The sequence below is a fragment of the Sus scrofa genome, chromosome 4 (assembly GCF_000003025.6).
Source record: "Sus scrofa isolate TJ Tabasco breed Duroc chromosome 4, Sscrofa11.1, whole genome shotgun sequence".
Taxonomy (NCBI): domain Eukaryota; kingdom Metazoa; phylum Chordata; class Mammalia; order Artiodactyla; family Suidae; genus Sus; species Sus scrofa.
In genome coordinates this window covers 16,098,482-16,124,034 of record NC_010446.5, presented here as the reverse complement: position 1 = coordinate 16,124,034, position 25,553 = coordinate 16,098,482, and the positions used below count along the sequence as shown (strand labels likewise).

The 25,553-nt window shown below is 40.3% G+C and overlaps 1 protein-coding gene across 5 annotated transcripts in view; it reads right to left on the bottom strand.

The window, feature by feature from the left end:
• The window catches only part of ZHX1 (zinc fingers and homeoboxes 1), a 33,450-nt gene extending 10,188 nt beyond the window's left edge, over nucleotides 1-23,262 (bottom strand). Inside the window, exons 1-3 of one of the 5 annotated variants that reach the window (XM_001928633.6) lie at nucleotides 22,844-23,262; nucleotides 15,671-15,787; nucleotides 2,081-4,927 (exon numbers count right to left, since the gene is read on the bottom strand). In XM_001928633.6, coding sequence (XP_001928668.1) covers nucleotides 2,084-4,702 — 2,619 coding nt within the window. In that variant the 5' untranslated portion in view covers nucleotides 4,703-4,927; nucleotides 15,671-15,787; nucleotides 22,844-23,262 and the 3' untranslated portion in view covers nucleotides 2,081-2,083. Of the gene's footprint in view, nucleotides 1-2,080; nucleotides 4,928-15,670; nucleotides 15,788-22,091; nucleotides 22,291-22,843 lie in introns of those variants that run through there. The other 4 variants (XM_013996503.2, XM_021088958.1, XM_005662871.3 and 1 more) reach the window with 4 other exon arrangements.

Here is a 25,553-nt window from a genome sequence, read left to right as displayed (position 1 = left end):
TTCTGACCATAGTCTCCATCAGCATATTAATATATAACTTAAGAACTATCCACACAAACTACAAATAAGGTCAAACTAAGCTCTACAAAAAAGTTCATGTTATTTTTAGAATAAGATTGCAACTCCCTCCAAAATTACTGCAGAGGTTACTACAACAACAATTCACTGCAGCAACAAATTTGTTGATTTAATCTTGGCTGAGTGCACATTCTCACATTTAGCAGTAAAATAGAAATGCCTGTTAAAAATATTTTCTGCATCTAGGTTAGAAGAAAGCTTGTCCTGAAAATTTCTGACGTAACAAAATGGAGGGTTGCATTTCAGAACAAAGCGTACAGTACTGTTTAACCTCTTGTGACTCACTCACAACGATACATTATGCTCTACAACCTGGAATGAGAGCCATTCTAAAATAGATGCATTTTTAGTTTCATTTGTTTTTCTGCCTGAAAAAAACCAAAACTGTTAATGAAAAGAAAACCTGGAAAAAAACCTGCTAAGCAATAAGAATAGTGCCTGGTGCATATTAAGCTCTCTAGAAATAATTGTTAAAATAAATAAAATCCTGGAGAAAGGCGTGTGTGTGGGGGGATTAAGGAAATTCTGTGCAGAATAAAAGAGCATAAAAGTAGAGGATGGCATAAGGAAGCAAAAAGCTATGGTGACATGTAAATATGCTCACGTGAGGAGGGGCTAGGCCTCATTTCCTCCCCTGCTCTTCGAGAACACAGCAGGGATTTCTGACAAGATGCTACTGACGATGGACAGATACAAACACTTCATGACAACTGCACTGTTTTTAAAAAAGTATTGTCTTATCCTAGAACACTCCAAAACAGAGAGTAGAAGAGAACTATGCTACTGAGTTCCCAAAGCATTAGGAACTGAAGTTCTAATTCCAAATCAGGTATCTGATGTGCAACTAGAGGGAAATTTTAATTAACCCAATCTATAAAAGAACATGCCAAACCTTTCAAATCTAAAGCATATTTACTTACACTTTTTTGCCTACAGAGAGATATTTTTAACTGAATGCTGTTATGTTTCTGCTGGTAGCAGGTTTGTTTTATATCAAATAATGAAAAGACATTTTAGGCAATTGAGTTAATTTAATGTCAAATCTGTTATTTACCATTGATCTCTAAAACAGAAAAAATTTATATCACAGTTTTCAAAAACAGATGCCACCTAAGCAAACATGAACTTATATATAGCTTAAAACAGACCTTTGGCTTTTAATAGAAAAACTATTGAATAATTTTAATATATAAAGCATTTTAAACTCTAGTTAAAAATCTAATAGTGTAGGGGGGAATACAATGAATAAAAAAAGATACCCATTGGCACCTAGTTGCCTAAAACTGAGCAGTCCTCATCCCTGTGCTAAGTCTTTCCTTGAGTATACTTTTCCCCTTCTCTTTAGTTCTCTCTTTTGAATTCTTTCCTTAAACAGCTTTAATGAAGGAGGGTTGCAAGAAATACATTTTAGTTATCTTTAGTATTTGTGAATCCCCAACCCGCCCACCAGTCTTCCTTCTTAGAAAATGGGTAACTTTCCTTTAAAACAAAGTAATATTTCACATAGGAAATAAATAATTGGAGTTCCCTTTGTGGCTCAGCAGTTAACGAACCCAACTAGGATCCATGAGGAGGCGGTTTCGATCCTTGGCCTCGCTCAGTGGGTTTAAGGATCAAGTGTAGCCGTGAGCGGTGGTGCAGGTTACAGGCGTGGCTTGGATCTGGCCTTGCTGTGGCTGTGGTGTAGACCAGCAGCTGCAGCTCTGATTCGACCCCTAGCCTGGGAACCTCCATATGCCGCAGGTGCAGCCCTAAAAAGTAAAACAAACAAAAAACCATTAAGGCAACATGAAACTCTTTACAATAAACATAATCATCATAAAAATCAGACTACACACGATAATCACCTATCTCTCGGCTATACTCCCGGCACCCAGTCCTCTTATTAGTATGAGAGAAAACTACCTGAGAACAAAAACTGTCAAAAGCGAAGATGACAGGTACAAGGTGACTGGTCTAAACAGATGTGGCTGGTGAATATACACTCAGATTAAAAACTTACATTTCAGTCATCCGACTTAGAAAGCTTTCGTTTCACATGTCGTGGGGGTTCCCAAGTGTCACTATCGTCCGTTTCTTCTTCATCCTCTTCCTGATCGTCGATAACTTCCTCTTCCTCCTCGTTTTCCTCAAATAATTCTATTCCTAACTCTGATCTTCTCTGTCTTTCGGCAAACCATTCTCGGACCTGCTCGTAGCCCATGTGTGATTTGTTCACGAGTTCATCGAGGTCTTGCTCGTTTAGGAATTTGTGCTTCAGGTAATAGTCCTTAAGTATTGCAGTTCCAGTTTTAAATTTGATAAGCGACGGCCCCCTGTCCCAGCTGTTCATCCTCTTGCTTCCTCTGGGCCGCCCGCGAGGTCTTCCTCTTCCCCTTCCTTTGGGTCTCCCTCTCCCTCTTTTCCTCAGAGAGGACAGACCGTTCATGCTGGAGTTGGCGCTTTGATAGTAGTAGTACCATTTCAGGTTTCCGTTTTTCCAAGCATAACGGGTGTCCCCAAACCAGCTGACTATGTCTGTTCTAGCAAGGCCGCTTTCTTCGGCCAACTTGTCATACTCTTCTGGCGACGGCCACTGGGTTCGGACGAATGCGCTTTTAAGCATGTGCAACTGCTCGGGGGTTTTTTTACATATCTTGCCCGTAGTCCCTGACTTCGGTGCACTAGCCTCATCTCCGGGAGAAGTTTCTCCACCTTCTTCTTTGGAACTACCTGCATTGCTTTCCTCTATTTCCACTTTCTCTTCCTTTAAAGCTTTTGATTTCTTCTTCTCTGTAAACCAAGCATCAATTTCCCTTCTGGTGAGTTTGGTTTGCGCTCTTAACCTATTTAATTCCTCATCGGTAAGCACAGAGCTGTTGAGAAAACTCGCCTGAAGGGCACGGAGCTGCTCTGCCGTCTTCTCTTTAAACTTTTGGGGAGTGAAGTCGGGAAAAGGATTCCAGGATTGTTTCTGCTGTGACGCAACAGTTGGGGATTCCGTGGTTTCATCACTGGAGTCTATAATAATAGTGGCCGAGGAATCATTGTTGAGATGTAAGCACTGATTACTCTTTGAATTTCTCTGGTTGTACCTTGTGTCGCTGAACCATTTTTTAATCTCTCCTTTAGTCAGGCCTGTGATTTTCATAAGTCTGATAATTTCGGAATCGTGGGGAAACTGATTCTTCAGGTAGCTGACTTTTAATTCTGCCAGTTGCTCTTTAGTCTTTTTTGCCCGAATGCCAAATGAGTCAGGGTTTGCCAATGTGGTTTCGTGTTTGACAAGCTGAGAAGACGGGACTGCTGCTGTTGCTGGTTTGGTTTCTGCACCAGCCTGGGCAGCAGGCACCTGGCTTTTCTGTACAGTTGTTTGATTTGGAACTCCTGCCACGGTCAGGGCTATAGGTGCTGTGACTGGCAAGGTATTTGTGCCAGCTACCTGTGTAAGGACCAGACCTGGCTGACCAACTATTTGGCATGTCTGTAAAATGGATGGTAAACCATTACTCCCTGTGGAAATGTGGGTAGGAATGACAGTGATGGTCTGAGGTACTGTGTGTACTGTGCCGTTGAACTGTTTTCTTCTTGCCTCCTCTACCTCCTCGGGAGTCCAACTAACACCATGTTTTAGACGTTGGGCTGAAAACCATATCTTGATCTGTTCCTCTGTATATTTTGCTTGGGCAGAAAGAACAGTAATTTCTGACATTGTTGGATAAGGGAATTTGTTGTAGGTGTTAAGCAAAAGGGGGTTGTTATCCAATGCAGCATTGTAGGTAGGAATGCTATTCACAGGGATTAAGACTTTGGGAATCAAACTGGAATTCTGCTGAGCTGAGACAGCGGTTATCACCTGCGCTAACCCAGGAAGAACAGCTGCTGCTGGGGTCACAACTGTGCTGGCAGTAGTTGGATGTATTCTGTTAACGAGGGAAGTACTTGTACTCGATTCAGAAGCTGAAGAACTTGGATTTTCCACAGTTTCTTCATGGTCTGCTTTGATTTCATTCTCTTTCTCTTCTGGAACGTCCTCAACTGAGTTATGATGAACTGTAATCCGTTTGTTCTCCACTTTATTTTTCATCATTTTCATGATAGGAGTTTTACTGATAGATATACCAGAAGAAGAAACTTCCATGGAGTCAGCTTGCTCTGAATTCTCCTCTTTAACAAAACTACCATCAAAAGTCAGATCATTTATTGTTTGTTCAAAGATTGTCTGGTTATTTCGTTTCACCATAGTCAACTTAAAATTCTCTTCTCCTGGGTGATATTTCAGATTATGCTCGGAAAGTGCATCATACCTTTTGGTAAGAAAATTGCATTCAACACAAACATAAGATGAATTTAGCACTACATTGGGGTGTTCTGAATCCACATGAAAAGTAAACATATTCAGATCTGGAGTTTGAAAAGTACAATATTTACATTCATAGCCACCTTCAACTTTTTTATTTTGCTGATTGTCAGAATCCACGGATTCATGCACTTCTTCTTCACTTGAGATACTCTCTGCTCTGGTGTTTTCTACAGGTGTAAGCACAGGAGGACCTTCATCCAAATCTGAGATCAACTCGAGGTCTGGATCCTGCTCACTGGCAAGGACCATGCAGGGTGTTGTTGATTTTCGCCTGCTTGCCATTCTGATGTTATGGGGAAAATCTCAGTGATGATTAAAAAGCATCGGGGCTTAAAACTGTTCAGTATTCTTCATATGAAAACAATGGCTTTTGGTTCTTCAAGTCCGTTTTTGTGCTCAACAAGTCTCATTAGCAGCTTCTTCATGGTGCAATCAAGTAAAGAGCTTATGGTTGGCAAATAAAATACTGTCGAACTGCGGATATTTCTGAAGCACAACTCCAATCACCTACATTAAGACAAATTAAAAATGTTTTCAAATGAGTGATTATCTCTCAAACAAATTACAGTTATATTTCACTTATGTGAAACTGTTGGCTAGCTCAGTTATAAAGATCTAGAATAAGATCAGAACCAGGAAAAAGTCCTCTAAGGATCAAAACAGAGGTCTCCAAGCCAACTCACTGAAGGTCATGTACTGTACCTCACGGGTCAGCCTGCAGGCTTGTTTATTTGGATTTTTCAGCCAGCCAGCTATACACTGGAAGGGAAGGGGGGGAAAGTCTGCTCTGGTAGGCACACTATGACCAATGTGAAAGGACAGTCTGTTAACAGGGAAGGAACGTTAAAACTATAGAAAGCAGTCACAAGCACTCAAGACTACCACCATTCAGGGTATAAGAAATTCAATCCATCAGTTACACTTTCTTCTTCCCCCTGGTCTTTTACCATCCCAAAAGCATGCCCAAGTAGGGCAAAAGCAGCAAAGGTAGAATAGGTATGATCAAAGTTTTAGAAACATTATTCTTAATCATTCTCCACAATGCTACCAGAATTTGTAAAACATATCTAATCGTATCACGCCTGACTTAAAGCTTATGATGGGTCCCCAGTGCTAAAAGAATGAAGTGCAATAAGCCACATGTAGTTCCCTTCAGAACCTGGCTGGGACCTCAATTTCCTACCATCTCTCTGCTGACTCTCCTTAGGCTTTAGGCATACAGCAGAAATGACTGCTATTCCAGGGACATTCAATTGCAGGCCATTCCCTGCGCTAGGACACGTGTTTGTACACTGGGTTGGATGATCTCTATAGATCTCCTTTTAGTTTGGCCTGACCTCCTCCCTGGTTTACTTTCTAGTCTAGCACTTATCATACTGTACCAGGAAGATGTTCCCATTTCTGCCCCGGAACTCCTGGTCTCCTTTTTCTGTTTCTTCTACTTTTTTTTTTTTTTTTTTTTACTAATAGTTTCATTGAGATATAACAAAGCTCCTTAAACTCTGGATGGAGCCAAGTTTCTTTGTATATTCAATCTAAGCTTTCTCAGATGAGCTCTCTTGGTGACGTGTCATTCATTTCTGTATCCTCTTTTGCATACAAGAAGCCTGAAATCAGGGACTCACTAAATGTTTGCTATCTTAACCTGAACTAGAATGAATAGAAAAACAGTCCAGGAGTTCCTGTCATGGCTCAGTGGTTAACGAATCCGACTAGGAACCATGAGGTTGCAGGTTTGGTCCCTGGCCTTGCACAGTGGGTTGACGATCCGGTGTTGCCATGAACTGTGATGTAGGTTACAGACGCGGCTCAGATCCCGTGTTGCTGTGGCTCTGGTGCAGGTCGGCGGCTACAGCTGCGATTGGACCCCTAGCCTGGGAACCTCCATATGCTGCGGGAGCACCCAAGAAATGGCAAAAAGACCAAAAAAAAGAAAGAAAAACAGTCTTATAAAACTCAAAATGCTGTAAGGGCATCATCATAGAGAACAGAAACTGAAATTCACAAGAGAAGCCTTGAATCATCAAGAAAAAGTGGATTATGTTCATACAAATACAATTTAATAATTTTGCACCCCAAATAGTTAAAATACAATTTTGATGCTAAGTCATTTAAAGTTGGTTGTGCTTGGAGTTCCCGTTGTGGCTCAGTGGTTAACAAACACGACTAGCATCCATGAGGAAGCAGGTTTGATCCCTAGCCTCACTCAGTGGGTTAAGGATTTGACATTGCTGTGAGCTGCGGTGTAGGTCACAGACGTAGCTCGGATCCCATGTTGCTGTGGTTCTGGCGTAGGCCAGTGGCTCCAGTTCCAATTGGACCCCTAGCCTGGGAACCTCCATATGCCGTGAGTGCGCCTCTAAAAAAATAAAAAAATAAAAAATAAAGTTGGTTGTGATTCAGAGTTCCCATTGTGGCGCAGGTGAAACGAATCCGACTAGTTTCTGGATTCATTTCTGGAATGCGGGATGCAGGTTTGATCCCTGGCTCTGCTCAATGGGTTGAGGATCTGATGTTGCCATGAGCTGTGGTGTAGGTGGAAGACAAAGCTCGGCTCTTGAGTTCCTATGGCTGTGGTGTGGTCCAGCAGCTGTAGATTCCCTAGCCTGGGAATCTCCATATGCCGTGGGTGCAGCCCTAAAAGAAGCAAAAAAATAAGTAAAAAAAGTTGGTGTGCTTCTCAAGTCTAAACCAAATGAAAAGGAATAAAATAAATGGTTTCACATATTCTCTACAAATTCAAACTATTTTCATTTACTAGCATAATCCTAGTCCTAGCTGAACTGAGGAGTAAAAGCTTATGTCAAAAATTATAAAGCAAAACTCCATGACTCAGTAAAGGTAGAGACACTTTCAGGAAACAGAGCTGTCCAAAGAGAGGATGTCCTGCTTTGAAGGTGGTTAAGATCCTCCGCACTGGGACCATTCAAGTATCTACTACACATCCATTTGAAGGATTCAAGTAACAGATGGAAAACCGACCCAAAGGTTCCTTGTTTTCTGATTTCCCATATTATAAAATAAAGAGCATCAGCTTAATAATAATGGTAGTATCAACAATTCAAATCCATACTCTCAAGTATCATTCTCTTTTTTTTCCTACGAAAAGTCTTTCTTTAATGTCTAAGGGAATATAAGGAAATCACTGCAATCATTTCTTAGATGTTATAAACTAAGATAATGCCATCTCTCCTAGTCAATGGGAGACACCACTATTTTTTATCTTCTTTTTTTTTTTCATTAAAAACAGAGAATTCCAGAGTTCCCCCTGTGGTGCAGTAGGTTAAGAATCCAACTGCAGTGGCTCAAGTCACTGCAGAGGCGTGGGTTCAATCCCTGGCCCGGTGTAGAGGGTTAGAGGATCCAGCATTGCCACAGCTGCAGCACAGGTCACAGCTGCATCTCAGATTTAATCCCTGGCCTGGGCACTTCCATATGGGTGCAGCCATAAAAAGCAAACAAACAAAACGGAATTCCTCAAAAAGCTTTAAGTAAGTGGAAGAGCAACAAATAAGGGGCACCCATATTTTTGACAGTGAAGGAGAACTGTTCAAAGGTAGGTGAGTAAGCTATTTTGTGACTGTTACTCTCATAGAATCTTAGGTTATATTTAGTTGGAGTACATTAATAGCTAAAAGTCAAAGACAGAGGGGTTTTTTTTGAAACTGCATTTCTTTAAAGTGGTGGTTTCAAACTTTTTGTTGTAAGCAAGACAGCCCTTTCTTCCAATAAAATTCTATGAGAAGCCCAAGTGCAAAACTGACTAAAGAATATATAGCTATCTGGTCAGAGAGGTACAGAAGCTAAACCAACTCCTGACCCCATCCCAAAGATCCCACAGTCCCTGTTTCCACCTCTGATGGGTTCTGAGATGTGCCTGAAGCTTTTGTCTTAAAAACATTAAGTACTTTCAGAGTTCCCGCTGTGGCACAATGGGATCAGGATCCCCAGTGTCTCTGCAGCCCCAGGATGCAGATTTGATCCCCTGCCCAGGACAGTGGGTCAAAGGATCTGCAGTGGCGTAGGCTGAAACGGTGGCTGGGATCTGTTCCCTGGTCTGGGAACTCCATGGACTCCATATGCCTCAAGGTGGCTGAAAAAGAAAAAAACAAAATCAAAAAACCTAAGTGCTTTCAAGACAATATATCATTTTCATCAAAAATCTCAGCTTGCTACTGCTGAGCCATTAAATTTGAAAGTTAAAGTGAATTTAGTGTATCCTTTCAGGTTGTTTCACTCTAAAAGGCAGGGCTGGGGCACCCAGGGGAGAAGAGAATAACCAGTATTGTCAGAGATACAGAGAAACTGGAGGAGCTAAGATCCCTTTATTATTTTGGTCGCTGGCTCTTGGGTTAAACTTCTTACTTTTTAATCTTATGTACTATAGAAATAGGAATATACCATTAAATCACTTTGATTTCTTTTCTCTATAGCTCATTAGCTCAGAATAATCAGTGTGTAAGAACTGAAACAGATACAAATTTTAAAAGCTTAAATGGAGTTCCCTCTGTGGCACAATGGGATCAGTGGTACCTCTGCAGCACCAGGAGGCAGGTCCTATCCCCGACCCGGCACAGTGGGTTAAAGGATCTGGCATTGCCACAGCTGTGGCAGAGGTTGCAACTGTGGCTTGGATCTGACCCCTGGCCTGGAAACTCCATATTCTGCAAAGTGGCCAAGAAAAATTAATTAAAAAAAAAAAAAGCTTAAATATTTTTTGCTGAAGTCATGAAACATAAAATATCCACATACTATAATCTAATGATGTATACACGCAACTGTGCTTTTTCCTTTGAAAGCACTGATCTTTGAAAGGAATTTGAAATTTTAAAGTTATAAATTAAACTTATTTAAATTAAAATTTTAAAAATTAAATTTATAATTTAAAAATTATAATTACTTTAAGCAAGCAACTTAAAAGGCTTTTTTAAAAAAGTCTTTTTTTTAAATTACTCAAATGAATTTATCACAGATGTAGTTGTATAAAGATCATAACAATCTGATGTCACAGGATTTCCATCCCACAGCCCAAGTTTGAGCAAGCAACTTAAAAGGCTTTTTAAAAAAAGTCTTGAGTAATGCAAAAGATTAAAAATCTGGTTATCTTTGGGATCACAAATTGCCTCAACCTAGGCTATTTCTATATCCAACTACATAGACCTGAGAAATACTCTTGCCTCTTTTAAATTTTTTTATTTTATGATTCTTATTTATTCTTGCCTTTTATTCCTAAAACTGTTTGCTCACATTTTGCTAACGAAACCAGAATCAGTATATTATTTAACATATTTCCAAAGGAGAATTCCCGAAAAGAGCCTCAAGATTTCGTGCAGTGGCTCAATTTCACTATTAATACATATAACATAAAAATAAATCAAAGCACAAACAAAGGTGTCCTCGTGGTCCTTATTATAAAGTCCTAATCTGGGGGGGAAGCAGTCACCTCAGCACAATTTCCCCATTTCTTTTATGGAAGAAGAAACCTAAGCCCAGAGGAATAAATTCGGAGGCATTGTGATATAGGTAAAACCACGGATTTTAGAGTCTTCTCTGTCACTTAGTAGTTTGGTAACTGGAATAGTTACTCAACATCAGCTTCAGTTTTCTCATCTATAAAATGAAGATTCTTCAGTTAAACAAATTTACTAAACAACTATTTGTTGAATGTCAACCATGTGCTAGACACTGTGTCAGCTACTAGGGTTACAGCAATGACCATGACAAATTGTCTCTGGTCTGCCAGGTTCTAGTAGTTCAGCATGGAAAACAGGCAGCAAACAATTACTCAGAATAACTATGATCCATGCAATGGGAGAGGGAGTATCAGGAACTAATGGGCACATTACAGGAGGCTTCTGTAAAGAAGCAGAGGAGGCTGCCTTGGAGAAAATGAGAGTAGTGGTATGTACCTCAGAGGCTGATCAAATAAATGTTTCACACACTCGGATATAGTCTCTGCCTAATTAATGCTATTTTCCTGTCCCTGAAAAATTCTTTGGGAATGAATAAATACCACTTATTTACTCTAATTCTCTTTCTCTCTTTCTCTCAAGCAACTTAATCATCTGACAAGGCTCACAAGTTGAATGAAAAAGCAGAATGGGTAAAAATACAGCATAAGAATTTCCATGGTGTGGTTTCAATTCATCTCCTTTTGTCATTACAATGCAATGAGGTTGGGACAGGTAAACTATCACAGAGAAATCCCTACTAGCTGACAGGCAACCCATCCTCTGTTTGAAAGTCATCTCAAAATAGCTGAAAATCAATTCGGGGAACCTTTCACTATTTACCTGTAAAAGAGGGTTAGAGTTCAGTTGCACAACTGAGAAGCTAGGTGGCTTTGCAATTAAAACACAAGTATAATGAAGTCTGCCAATTAAAGAAAAAATTATGTTCTAAATGCATCCAGCACTGTAAATATTAATTGTTTGAAAACTATTTTCAGTTAATCTTTCAGCAGAGAAATATATTTTAAAAAAAAACACCTGATCAAATCATTTATACTGTCACTAAAAATGATATTCAAAAAAGTAATTCACAACTATGGAAAAGTATTCATTTACGGTAAAATTTTTTAAAATCAGAACAAAATTTGCATATTGATTACAAAATAATTATGGGAAAACATGTATACATGTGACAAAGACTAGATGAGAACATAAAAAAATTAAATTTTCACATGAGCTTATGGGTGAAATTTTTATGTGTGGTATTTACAAGTTTCTTTAATACTGCTGTAACATTGCTTTATTATAAAATACAACAAACAACAGTTTCAAGGCCTTAAAATTGCAAATTGACTAAGATATTTCTATAGCTGTTTGTCTCAAGCTGGAAACAAATTTTACTTTCTATTTTTAAAGCAAAAACATGTGCTACACAGAGGGTTTTTTTTTTTTTTTTTTTCCTCCAGGAAGAGGAGGAATCTCTGAGTATGCATAGCATTTGGGAGTATTCCGGACATTTTTGGAGCTGCTGCCCCAAGGTCTAAGAGCCCTCAAAGAGCACCCAGAGTGTAGATCTAGGCCAAGCCAGTTTCCATGGTTCTATGTGCATACTGGCTCTTCTCCTGAGGGTAAGACGCTCCTTAATCAATTCATGATTCTTAACTCATCGAAATAATTATATCAGATTTTCTCTGCAGAAAAGCATTTAATGAAAGCAAAGTTTATTTCATCCCAGGATAATAGTTGGGGGGGCAGTTTTAAAAGTAGTTCTTCTTACATGGTCAGAAAGAATGTCTGTTTAGCTCTCTACAATATCCCTAGGGTCAAACACAGAGCCTACTAAGACCCCAACAATATCTGCTGGGTAAAGAAAAGCTTTAAAATATATCTGTGCTGTGTATTATAACATATAATTTACCTCATTAAGCTCTCATTTATAAAGAAGCTATGAACAACTGTGCTTTCTTTACAGCACTTTCATGTAAAATCCTTACTAATAAAATTACCTTAAGTCATTGGAATATTAGAACATGCTCAAATATAAAACACTCTAAAATATAGCAATGAATATTCAACAAGTACTTATCAATATCTATAATTCTATTATAATAAATCAGTTTCATGTATGAATAGCATATGTCTAAAGCTATAGACCACATAAAAGTGAAACAAGGGTGAAAATTTCATTCAAAAAATTAGTCGTGCAGTATAATTCCAGAGATAAGAGTTCTTCTAAAAATAGCAAGTGCACGAGTTCCCATCTTGGCACAGTGAAAACAAATCCGACTAGTAACCATAAGGTTGCCAGTTCAATCACTGGCCTTGCTCAGTGGGTTAAGGATCCAGCATTGCTGTGAGCTGTGGTGTAGGTTGCAGATGTGGCTTGGATCCTGTGTTGCTGTGGCTCTGGTGTAGGCCGGAGGCTACAGCTCCAGTTCGACCCCTGGCCTGGGAACCTCCATATGCCGAGGTTGCGACCCTAAAAAGACAAAAAATAAAAATAGCAAGTGCAAATTTGTACTTAGAATCACTTTTTCTCTGTAAAATAAAACTATATTTTAATGGTATTTTATATTTTTAAAGAGATTTAAAAACAGGTTCTCAATGTAATAACACTATACAATGTTAGTGGATTGTCTCAAATTCTATACTTGGTGCTAAAAAAAGTCTAAAAACTTTTATAATTAAGCAGGGCCATAGCGTCACTGAATTACCAAGACTTCTTCTTCTTTTTTTTTTTTTTTTTTTTTGGCTTTCTTGTACTTCAAATTAAATGATTAACAGTTTATTGGCCTAGTTAGCCACAAAAGCATGTTATTTTGGTAAGATTTTATACGAATAAAAACAAACTTTGTCTTCTATGCCACGTCTGGGTCAAATAAGAACACTCAGAAGATAACTATAATTTTTAAGTATCCTGTTAGTTTTGCTTTAGTACTGACTAAATAAAATTGTTCTTAGGGCAGCTAAAATACACAAACTGAGAATTCTTTGAAATCTGTATTCATACATATACTGATAACTCTTAGGACTTTGTATTCTATTTAGTTTCACTTCTCCCTCTCTGAGTCAAAGTTCTGTTTAGCCAGCTGAAAATACTTATTTTTACATATTTGTATTCAAACTAAGTTACAAATCCACCAACATTACAGAATCCCTGAAATAACAGTAGGAACCAAGAACGATAAAGTCAAATTAAAACAAAGGATCTATATACCATGTTTTCTATAAAAAGCTGTCCAAGACGATAATTTTCTTAACTACAAAAATTTTTTTATCTTTTCACATTTGAGGCATTTTTCTTTTTCTTTCCTTTTCTTTTTTTTTTTTTGTCTTTTATCTTTTTTAGGGCCACACCCACGGCATATGGAGGTTCCCAGGCTAGGGGTTGAATAGGAGCTGTAGCCACTGGCCTACGCCAGAGCCACAGCAACGTGGGATCCAAGCCACGTCTGCAACCTACACCACAGCTCAAGGCAACGCCAGATCCTTAACCCACTGAGCAAGGCCAGGGATCAAAACTGCCATCTCATGGTGACTAGTCAGGTTCGTTAACCACTGAGCCACGATGGGAACTCCCTTAGGCATTTTTCAAAGCTAAAATGAAAAACTATTTAGAAACAGTAGTGAAATTCTTAAAAATATTAAATGAGAAATTGGACAACCCAAAGTTATACCCACAACAAATGTTTTCAGAAATTACTGTAACCTAGAACCATTACCTAAGAGATAAATCTCAAGAAAATGGCCAAAATGGCTCAAGATAATCAAAATTCAAGTATCAAGGTGAATACAGACAGAGTGAATGTGATCAAAGGAACAGCATCTAAGAAACCCTGGCCAAAGATAATCTAACTTCAGAAGAAGCCTTTGCTAATGCTAATTAAGGCTGAAAGGTTTAGAAACTCTAACCTCTCTACCTTATTTTTTTTTCCTACCTGAGAAAGCTGACCTTAACACTGCTAAAGATTAAAAGAAGAATCTATCTAAGCAGGACAGATTTCTCCTGGCAAGCTCTGACCCCAGATTTGAGGAGTGAAGTGTCTTCTTAAAAGATCTCTACAACGTCCTGGTGTTCCACCTTCTGCTGGCAGGTACGTAGGCCCATAACATAATGAGAGTGATACATAAACAAGCACTAGCATGAAATCTCCTATCTTTATTATTAAAGCTGGTGAATACAATCCAAAGGAAGTTTTTTCCAGAGAATAGTTTTCCCTTACTTTTCTCAAGGAGGTGTGTTAATAAGTCTTTCACAGACAGTCTAACACAAGAATGTTTTCTTTTCTCTTTTTAGGGCCACAGCCACGGCATATGGAGGTTCCCTTGATTTCAAGTGAGATTATCATCAAAAGGCCGAAAAGCCATTTATCTGTCCATTATCTTCCCCATTTACAAAATAAAGCAACAGTTACTTATTTCACTCAGGATATAATTATTCAATTATTAAAAATACTTTGAAGGATGGAGTTCCCTTCGTGGCGCAGCAGAAATGAATCCGACTAGGAACCATGAGGTTATGGGTTTGATCCCTGGCCTCACTCAGTGGGCTGAGGTGTAAGTCTGAGGTGAGCTGTGAGCTGAGGTGTAGGTCAAAGATGTGGTTGGGATCCTTTGTTGCTGTGGCTGTGGTGTAGGCTGGCAGCTACAGCTCCAATTAGACCCCTAGCCTGGGAACCTCCATATGCTGTGGGTGCGGCCCTAGAAGGACAAAAAGACAAAAAAAACAAAAAAAACAAAAAAAATTTTGAAGGATAATACCAATTAATATTGGTAATGTCACCTGTAAGAACACAAAAAATGAAAGTGAACCACCACATTAATGGTTATGGACTCTTTCCTAGTACTTTCTGGAATCATTTACGATAACACTGGACTAAAGTATAAATATTTCCAACAAGATAGTATGTAATCTAATGTTTCTTATAAAAGCCAATTTATACAAAGGAAATAAATAAAATATAAAAGTAGTAAGGTAAAAATATATTCAAATATTTAAATATTGGCATGTTTAACCTAGATCAAAGTATTCAATTATTAATATCTAAATTTTATAATTGTAATTAACTATTATTAGAGGACTGTATATTGAAAATGTATTTCCAGGAATTGTTCCTCTAAGTCTTCTCCCCCCCCCTTTTTTTTTTTGTTTTTTTAGGGCCACACCCAAGGCATGTGGAGGTTCCCAGGCTAGGGGGTTGAATCAGAGCTGCAGCTGCCGGCCTATGCCACAGCCACAGCAATGCAGGATCTGAGCAGCATCTGCAACCTACACCACAGCTTATGGCAACGCCAGATCCTGAACCCACTGATTGAGGCCAGGGATCGAACCTGCAACCTCATGGTTCCTAGTCAGGTTCATTAACCACTGCACCACAACGGGAACTCCTGTTCTTCTAGGTCTTGAAGCATTTTTCTGGATTTAAGCAAAAGAATAGCAAAATGTCTAGATCAGTTTCCCCACATAAAAGGCCTCTACCCTCATGGCTTTATTGTTTGTTTTATCACTGTTACCACTGCACCTGATACAGTGGATTTCAGCAAATGTTAACTGAATAATAAATTCTACAATACCACTTAGATTTATTATGAAGTGTGATATGCTGTTTCTTCTGAAATTAAAGCAGCCCATACTCCTATATTTTTAAAATTTGAAAGTACATTTCTTAAAAATGTTAAGAATATATTGGCTGCTTTTTAAAGAAAAGCTTTTAATATTTTAGCCAAATATCGTATCACTATATTAAGTGCGCACATTCAGTATGTGAGTTTTACCACACCAAGATGATGAAACACATACTTGCCATAGCTTCCTCAGCATTCTGTCCTTTGACACGGAAGGGTGTCCCTTCAAATTAGGAGGTGTTTAGCTCAGGCCATCATTATCGCCAGGTCCAAAGTACCTATCTGCCATCTCCTACAAAAAAAGTAATATCGCTTTGTTATTCTATATATGAGTCAGTCTTATTAGGAAACTTTAAGCTTATACGTCAGCTTCTTAAAAATAAAAGTAATTTAAAAAATTAATTTCCTCATAGACATTTTGAAAGAATTATCTAAATTCAATATTGGTAAGAAATGCAAAACTGAAAGCTACACTTAAAAATATATTTATATTTTATAAAATAACCAAGTCACTATTTTACTGTTTTCAATAAAAATTTTCAAAATGTGAATATATGCAGGCTATAATATGATAACTGAGATGAAGAAATTAGGAATTATAAAAAATTACTACCCAGAAGTTAGAAAGACAACTCAGTTAGGAGGTGTGTGTTTATATGTTTACATATAAACCTAGTAATATTTGTATCCTAATTTACTAAATATTAATTGGAATGTGGTGGTCATTAATGCTAGGGACAAACCAATACTACTTTAACTTGTGGTATCCTACCTCTAAACATATGGTATATCTTACAGAGCATCATCTCATTTTGCAAGAAAGCCACCACCAAATGGTTTTCAGTCAGTGCATCATGAAGCTTGAGGTGGTACAATCAAGCAAACAAAATCATTCTCTGAAAACTCAATTTGTGTCCAAAAATGTTGTGGGTATATTACTCAGACTAGTTAAACCAACCAGGAAAATGTAATAAAAACCATAATTTGTCTTATTAAATAACAGTAAATAATGCCTTTGAAAAGCTGAAGCATTTTTGCTATTATTTTTTCAGCACGGAAACTCTGTAAACCACAGTGAATGAATATTAGGAAGATTTCCCTCAATACCTTATCCTTTGATCCTGCTTTGACAACATTCACGTTTATGAAGAGCCCTCAAATCAAGCAATCATGTAAATATACCCGTGCTTTAGTAAAATACTTCTAGGGTAAGTTAAAGCTTAGACTGCATAGTTACACTATTTTCATGAAAAGCAAAAGAGCATTTTCCTGGTAGGCCAGTGGAGCGTCCTGTTCTGCCTGAAGTCGGGGATTCTACAATTTCATTTCCTGTATCTCCTTATTCAAATACTCCTTAGCCATCCATCTACAGGATGTGGACTAGAAGAGAATATAGGAAACAGATGCCAAAGCGGGGAGGTTATTTTCCAAAATGAATTATTAATATTATAAGAAATTGGTAACCTATCTAAATCCATTCTTAAACCACACAGTAACTATAAGATGTTTCACCAAGAGAAAACAGCTGCCAAGACATGTAGAAGAACAACAAATGAGTTCCTCAGTATTCAAAGTATTTTTTTAAAATTTAGAAGTTTCCGGAGTTCCCGGAGTTCCCGTCGTGGCGCAGTGGTTAACGAATCCCACTAGGAACCATGAGGTTGCAGGTTTGATCCCTGGCCTTGCTCAGTGGGTTAAGGATCCGGCGTTGCCATAAGCTGTGGTGTAGGTCGCAGACGCAGCTCAGATCCCATGTTCCTGTGGCTCTGACATAGACCAGCGGCTACAGCTCCAATTAGACCCCTAGCCTGGGACCTCCATATGCCATGGGAAGCGAGCAGCCCTAGAAAAGGCAAAAAGACAAAAAAAAAAAAAAAAAAAAAAAAAAAAAAAAAAAACTAGAAGTTTCCTTGTGCCACAAGGGGTTAAGTATCCAGCGTTGTCACTACAGCGGCCCAGGTCACTGCTGTGGCAAGGGTTGGATCCCTGGCCCAGGAACTTTTACACACTACAGGTGTGGCCACAAAAAAAAAAAAAAAAAAAAAAAAAAAATTAGGATTAGAGTGAATTTCAAAAAATCAAAGAAGTCATCTCAAGTACATATATTATGTAATACAACAGATAACTTATTTTGGCAGTAAGACGGGCTGTAAATAAAGACAAAGAATTTGGGCTTTGGAACCAAAGTACATGGGTTCAAATCCCTGCTGGGTCACTTACTAGCTGTGTGGTCTTAGATAAGGCACTTAACCTGTCTGTGCCATAGCCCCCTCATCTGTAAAATGGGGCTAAGGACAGTACCTACTTAATAGGCTTGCTCTAAGTTTTGAAAGAAATAAAACATGTAAAGTGCTTGAAATATTTCTTGGTACATGGTAAGTCCACAATTAGATTTTTCTTTTCTTTTTTTTTGCCTTTTAGAGCTGCACCTGCTGCATATGGAAGTTCCCAGGCTAGGGGTCAAATCTGAGCCACAGCTGCCGGCCTATGCCACAGCCACAGCAATGCCAGATCCTAGCCATGTCTGCAACTTACACCACAGCTCACAGCAATGCCAGATCCTTAATCCACTGAGCGAGGGCAGGGATCGAACCAGCATCCTCATGGATACTAGTTGTATTGGTTACCACTTAGCCACGATGGGAACTTCCCACAATTAAATTTTTCTGACTCTTGTTTAAGGCTTTAAGTTATATAACAAAGAAAGTCTTTGTTTAAAAGTTACTAAATGTTGAGAACTAGCATAGTGCTGTGGGTCAGTTATACTTCAAAAACCAAACTCAAAAAAAGATCAGATTTGTGGTTACTGAGACAGAGTAGGGAACACAGGGGAGGAGAATTGGATGAAGGTAATCAAAAAGCACAAACTTACAGTTATAAGATAGACAAGTAAGTACTAAGAATGTACTACTGTACAACATGATAAATGTAATACACGCTGCTGTATGTTATATATGAAAGTTATCAAGAGACTAAATCCTAGTTTTCATCACACACACAAAATTTATTAAATGTTGAAACATAAAATATTTTAAAAGTCCACATAACAATCAATTTTATTTCATTTAAAAATTTTTTTAATTTTTTGTCTTTTTATTTATTTATTTTTTTGTCTTTTTGCCATTTCTTGGGCCGATCCCGCGGCATATGGAGGTTCCCAGGCTAGGGGTCTAATCGGAGCTGTAGCCACCGGCCTACACCAGAGCCACAGCAACACGGGATCCGAGCCGCTTCTGCAACCTACACCACAGCTCAGGGCAACGCCGGATCGTTAACCCACTGAGCAAGGGCAGGGACCGAACCCGCAACCTCATGGTTCCTAGTCGGATTCGTTAACCACTGCCCCACGATGGGAACTCAATTTTATTTTTCATTTCATACCTTTGAGCATGATAAGCAATGCTTTAACAGGTAGTCATTAATCAATTATAATTTATATCCCCCACCCCAGCAGACACATGCTTTCTCTGACTTCGGCCTCAAGATGAATCATTAATATATCATATATTTAAGGGGTGTTTCATAGAACTAACTTCTGATATAAATAATCTTATCCTAGTAATAAAGAGAAATTGTTCACTTTTCACCAACCCTCCACTCCTAAGTACAGCCAAGCCCAGCCAAGTTTTAACAAACTTCTCTTTTACAATATTGGAAGGTAAAAGGGAATGAACTTTTATTTATTTAGTAAAAACAAAAACATAACTATGAGTGAAGTGCTTAAAAATATCAAAATCTTATCTTCCTGCATTTCCTACAGTAACCAAAAAAAGAGAAAGACTTTTAAGAAAGGGGAAAAAGGAGTCAGAAATCCTAAGAGAAATATGAAATCACTAAAATTTAATGACAAAGTTATTTGATTTTAAATGATAAATATGTATATATTTCTACCATTTTAATGTTTTAATTTTTAGATAAGCTTTGATGATTTCTAAAAATTTAAATATAAAAACTGAAAACAAAAATCCTGCATAAAAATGACTTACTCAAATTTCACTGCCTGAATAAATGTTACTCTTAAACTGCTCATATATGCTTTTTTCCCCCAAAGTACATCATCATATTTCTTTAAAACGAAGGTATGTAAGGCCATCTTTACACCTTTTAAATATATTATGGGATACTGATTATAGAAACTGCAAAGATTAAGTTCCTTTAACACCAAAACCTGACAACTACATAAAAATTTACCTAAGTATTAGTTTAAAACAACTTTATAAAATACAGATTTCCAAAATGTAAACACAAATGTACATGCTGTCTCGTAATCTAAATCAGCAGCTTCAGTCACACAAATCTGGTTACTCATGACTACAATCATATCAGAGCAACAAGGATACAATAATATTGTAGAAGTATCAGCTATTATTCAAAGGCTAGTACCATGGTTTTTCCCTTCAAATGAACATAATTGAAATTACTTTTGAAATAACATAGGACGATTTAAAAGGATTTTGAGTTAGAAAAAATTGCCATGTAAAAGTGAATGTGGCTATTACCACAAGTAGTGCAACAGATATTTCCGGACTCCTCCCTGAACAGATTGAATATGATATTAGGTTAAAAACTAGCTTAGGCACTGAACTGTTCATCATTGTTAGTATTCAAATAAGTACAGTCTTTTGAGCCCAAATCTACAATGCTGCAATGCACATAAAAAGGTTATTTCCTCAGCTATACTTGTAATCATTTTAGCAATTTTAAGAGCATTCCATTTAAGTATAAAGAGATAATTTAAAGCAAACCAAGTTCCAAATATCACATTTTTGTGCCCATGTAGCAAGAAAGAAAATGTATAGTGCATCATAACATCACCTTTCAGTCTCAATGTGAAATATAGAAACAAAATGAGCCACCCCACCATGCTATCAAGTTCATTCATAAACTGTAAAACTTTTTTTCATACTTAATGGAAAAAAGAACTTATAATACAAGTATCATTAAAGGTGAAACAACTGCCACAACGTTCATGAATTGTTCTCCAATCCAGTGAAATAATCAGCTCAGCTCACTATAAGGGAGCGACATCTACTAATGAGTTTTCACCAGCACAGGCACTTTATGTTTTCAGCCTTAGCATATTTTCAAACCATCTGGCATCAATGCCTTTCTGGTTCACCCAGCCTAATCTGTTCAGAATTGAATATAAAACTAGACCTACGTGCACTTTGGGGAAACCAAAGAACAGCATACATGAATAATAATGTTCCAAACAGCAGCTCTAAACTAGTTTATACTTGAAATGTGTTTTTTAAAATATTTCTATTGAAGACATTAAAGCTCTTTTTAAAAATACTAGAATGGTTCAAGAAATCTGTATGAGTCATAGCTGTCATGGGTTACCCAAATCTCACTTTCTTTTTTTCTTATTTTAATCTGATCACTAAATAAACCATTTGAAAAGATCCTTCCACAAAAGTCATTGATAAAAATGCTACCATTTCTATACTGAAAGGATCCAAAGTTTTACATCTTATTTTTCCCAAAATTAGTCTGCTTAGCCCTAAAACACTTAGAGTACGGAGGGAAAAACTAAGAGGGAAAAATATTCACGAAAGCCTTTTTTCTTTTATATCCTGTTACAGCATTATTGTTCTTGGCAGCTCTCACATTTCTTTTGCTTAAAAATCAAGAGTCAGAATTGCTACTTAAGAAATTGTTTAAAAAGCTATCGATATTCTAGGGCCAATATCCCTGTTAAAACCAAATCTGCTCATCCTCACTGCTGGCATAAAAAACAAACGACTTTTTCAGGATAATTTTTTAGAAGCAGGGATAATTCACGTAGCACCATATAACACAAGTTAAAGCTTCCAGACAAAGGCTGAGAAACAAGGACCAAGATCAGCAAATCTTAAGGTTAATTCATGTAGGTCATGTACACACATACACTCCAACCCAGTGAATAGTCACAATTCCTGGGAGAAAGCTGCTTCTTCCTCCCTAACTGTGAACCACTCTATTTCCCAATCTTGTGATTTTCCCTTTTCTGCCCTCCTCTTACTCTCCAAGACAATTGCATCTTCCTTTCAAGTTACATGGAATCCCAACCTAATCACATTATAAATTCTCAGTTACCTTTCCTGACATTTCCCCCCACCCCCCGCAAAGATTAGCCTCTTCGCACGTTTTTCTTTAGAGCTGGGGTGAAATGATAGAAAAGCGCTGTGGAATTCCCGCTCTTCCCAGTCTCTTCCCCCATCCCTCCTCTATCCATCCCCTTTCCCGCTTCCTAATTCTTCTACCCCAGGGCCAGGGAGCTTGATCCTAAACTAAGGATATCAAAGGGAACCTTTTTTTTCTCCCGGGTTTTGCATTTTCTTTGCTGTTACCCACGGAGGGGAGAGCTGGGATGTCGAATTGAAACAAAGAATTTCAAGTCCCTTTCCCTAGAACTTTGGAGTAAACACACACACGGAAAGGGCATCAGCCAGGGCTCTTCTTTCCTACCATGAGACCCCCTTCCTCTCACAGCTCCCTCCTAGCCCTTCACTCCTCGGAAAGATCTGGAAACCGTTCCCTTTAGGCCCTAAGGCTTGGAGCGGTCCCCAGTCAGCCTCCTCATCTTCCTCCTTAAAGGGACAGATAATATTTACATTTTCTTGAATCAACTTCTCCCAAAGTTCCAGGGCTTCTTCAAAACCTTATATAGTTCTTAAGGTCTCAACTCTGAGACTCGCCCCGAAATGGGTGCCCAGCCTCTCCTGAAGTGGAGGTACAGCCTTTCCCAGACGGGTTTCTCCGAGCTCCAACCGCAATGCCAGTGCGCTCAGCTCCAGCAAGAGATGACTCCCCAGACTCTCAGGGAGACCGAGTCCCCACGAGGCCACACGCCCCCGCAGGGCAGGGCCCGGCTCCCGATCTCCTCCCCAGGGACCCTCGACATTGCTGGTGCGCTCCGTCCCTGCGGCCCCCGCCCCCCCCCTTCTAAGGGAGACCCGGTCCTCACTCCCTTCAATAATCTCAAGTTGCTCGGTCCTCTCGTAGCCGCGGGGGAGGAGAGGGGTGCTGAGATTTCCCCGTACAAGCCCACCCTCAGCCCCTTCCGCGGCCGCAGAGACCCGAGAACGCAAAAGAGGCTCAGGGTCTGTCCCCCGTCGGCGATCCGGCCCAGGCAGGCCAGGTCCCTCCCCCTCGGAAGCCCCGAGCCGGTCAGCCTGGCCACTCGCGGCGCGGAGCGCGCTCAGCCCCCCGGGGTCTCTGCCCTCGGGCCGCCCTCGTCCAACCAGCCCGCGCGCCGCGCGCCTTCCCGGCCCGCCGCACTGGCCGCGGGCTCTGCGCCGCGGGTTCCTACCCGCAGCCCCGGATGCCCGGGGCCGCTCGTCGCGAAGCCCGCTCGCACCGCTACCTGCAGGGGCCGCCGCGCCTCTCAGCGCCCCGCCGCCGCCATCTTGCATTTCAAACCGGCTGCACTTTTCAAGGAGTCAACTCTGACCTGTGAACCCTACACCCGGAACCGCTCGGCGGTCCGGCTCACGGCTTCAGCAGATCCGCAGACTCGGTGGAACGTAAAGTCTGGGGTGGGGGTGCTAGGCCAGGCGCGCGCCCCAGCGGCCGACCCGGGGCGAGAGCGGGGGAGGGGAAGAGCCGGCCGAGGCGGGGCCCTCCCGCGCGCGCGCGCCCTCCGCGCGCCCCCACCCCGCTCTGCGCCACGCTTTCCACTCGCAGACCCTGCTTCTCCCCTGGGGTTCGACCCTGGCCTCCACCCCCGGATTGGCGCAGGGCGAGAGGTAGGGGGCCGCCCCGCCCCTCTGTCAACAGAAGCCCCGCCTTTTCCAAGTCTCGAAGCGGCCACGCCCCTTGCTGGTGTTAGCTCCGCCCGCTATCGGTAGAAGCCTTTTCTTCACTCAGGTCAATCCAGAAGGCAGCCCCGCCTTCTGTCAGTTGTGGCCCCGCCCCCGGGCGCTCCTTCTTCCTAAAGTCACCGCTGGATCCTGAGAAACGCCCCTTGTCATAAGTCCCATTTGGTGGCAGTACTGTCCAAGCCCGCCCCTTTCGTCGGGAGCCCCTCCTACTGTCAATAGAAGTCGGGTCTTTCTGAAACCCTTCGGGATTCTAGCCCGAAGCTCCACCCCCTGTCAGCTGCTGCCCTGCCACCTCTTGCCTCCAACTCCAACATCAAAAGCCGTCCCTCCACCCGCTGATACCAAAAGTTCGATCCAACCTCACTTTGAACCGCGGGGCAAGACGGAGCCACCCTTTGCTCCCCGAAAGCCCTCCCTCTCCCCCTCACGAGTCACTCTTGTGGGGGGCTTTCTTTTCAAGCCGTGGTCGTCAAATACTGAACAGCTTCAATGCGAACCAGCCCTGCAAAGGAGGCCGGCTAAGGACCCAGGCTTTGGGAAAAACTACCCTCCCCATTTCTCTTCGTCCCTTCTCCCCTCCCCACATCATTTTTTACAAGGAAAAAAGTACAGACCAAAGCAAAGGGAAACAAATCACCTTCCAGGCTACTCTTCACAGAATCTCCGGCCAGGACCTGTGGGAACTTTCCGGCGCCTTGATGTTCGTTCCCCGCCCCCACCCCGGGCATGGACCCTCTGCGCTTTAACAGCAGCGCTCCACTGAGCCACATTAATCCTAAAACATGCAGTTGCTTAAAGTGAAAGCCTGATGGTTGAAATCAGTGCACATCGGCTTCTTTTATTTGTTTGTTTTATCTTAGAATACTAGAACTTGTGGAAGCAGAAGCAAGCAAAGCTTAATCTTGCAAACATAGGTGCTCAGTCCTGCCATGCTCAACACTCTGTGTATACAACAAAACTTTAACACCACTTTAACTCTCCTGGAATTAAATTCATTGATAATGTAAACTATCTACAAGAAACTACTGTAATGTTCTGATAACATAAAGGTGAAATAAGTGAAAGTAACTTATTCTAAAATATTAAACTAATATCAAAAATACTAATAAAATACATTTTCCACTATGGAAAAACTCTGGCACCAATATAATTACAGTCCAAAACAGCCCCAACAAAATTTCAGCACGCCCCCTAGGGGGCAGTACTGTGCCCACTGAAAACTGCCTAAGATTTATCTCTGAGGAAAGGAAAAGCTTCTGATACAGAAATTCACTTTTTTTGTTCATGCCTTTAACGACTAGGTTTTTGAGCATAAGTGAATTCCAGGTACTGTGGAAGATTCAAAGCTGAGTCAGGCAATATTTCTGTCTTCAAGGAGATTACAGTCTAGTAACCAAGCAAAAAAACATGAGCATGAAAACATCAAGCCGGGGAGTTTCCACTGTGGCTCAAAGGATTACCAACCCGGCTAGTATCCATGAGGATGTGGGGTCGATCCTGGCCTCGTCTCAGTGAGTTAAGGATTCAACGTTGCTATGAGCTGTGGTGTAGGTCGCAGATGCATTCCTATCCCAAGTTGTTGTGGCTGTGGGTAGACCAGCAGCTGTAGCTCTAATGGGACCCCTAGCCTGGGAATTTCATATGCAGCAGGTGCGGCCCTTAAAAAATAAAAATCAAGCAAGGTGAGCAGTCAGAAAGATCAAGGATAGCTAGAGACCCTTTTAAGGGTATGGACTAATGAATATGAGTCTCACTTTCCTCTCTCTCTCCTTTTCTCTTCCTCTCTCATCTCTCCCTTCCTTCCTTTCTTCCTCCCTCCCTCCCTTTTTTTCCTTTTCTCCCACCCATCCTCCTCCTCTTCTTTAGCATCAGTTTATAGTCACCTCCTCTTCTCTTTAAGCTGTCTGCCTGGTTCACTGCCCAATGCCAGCAGCTCAGAGTCCTCCCACTTTAGGGCCATGTCCAGAGGGCAATTCTGTCCAGGAAAACAATTTCAATAGCTCAGTGCTGAGAACAGTGTCCTTAGCTGAATAGCTGCCAATTATTTGGTATCCTTGTACAAAGCAAGAGTGTTATCACTACTCAAAAAAAAAAAAAAGTGGTTGCAGACCTAAGCAATATGAATATATGTTTAGCATAGCAGATTGTGCCAGCCCACATAAATCTGTTTAGAGATCATGTTCACAGAGTAACTTGTTTTTATTAAAATAAACTCATTTGTAAAAATTGTAAATATGACTGATTTCAACAGCT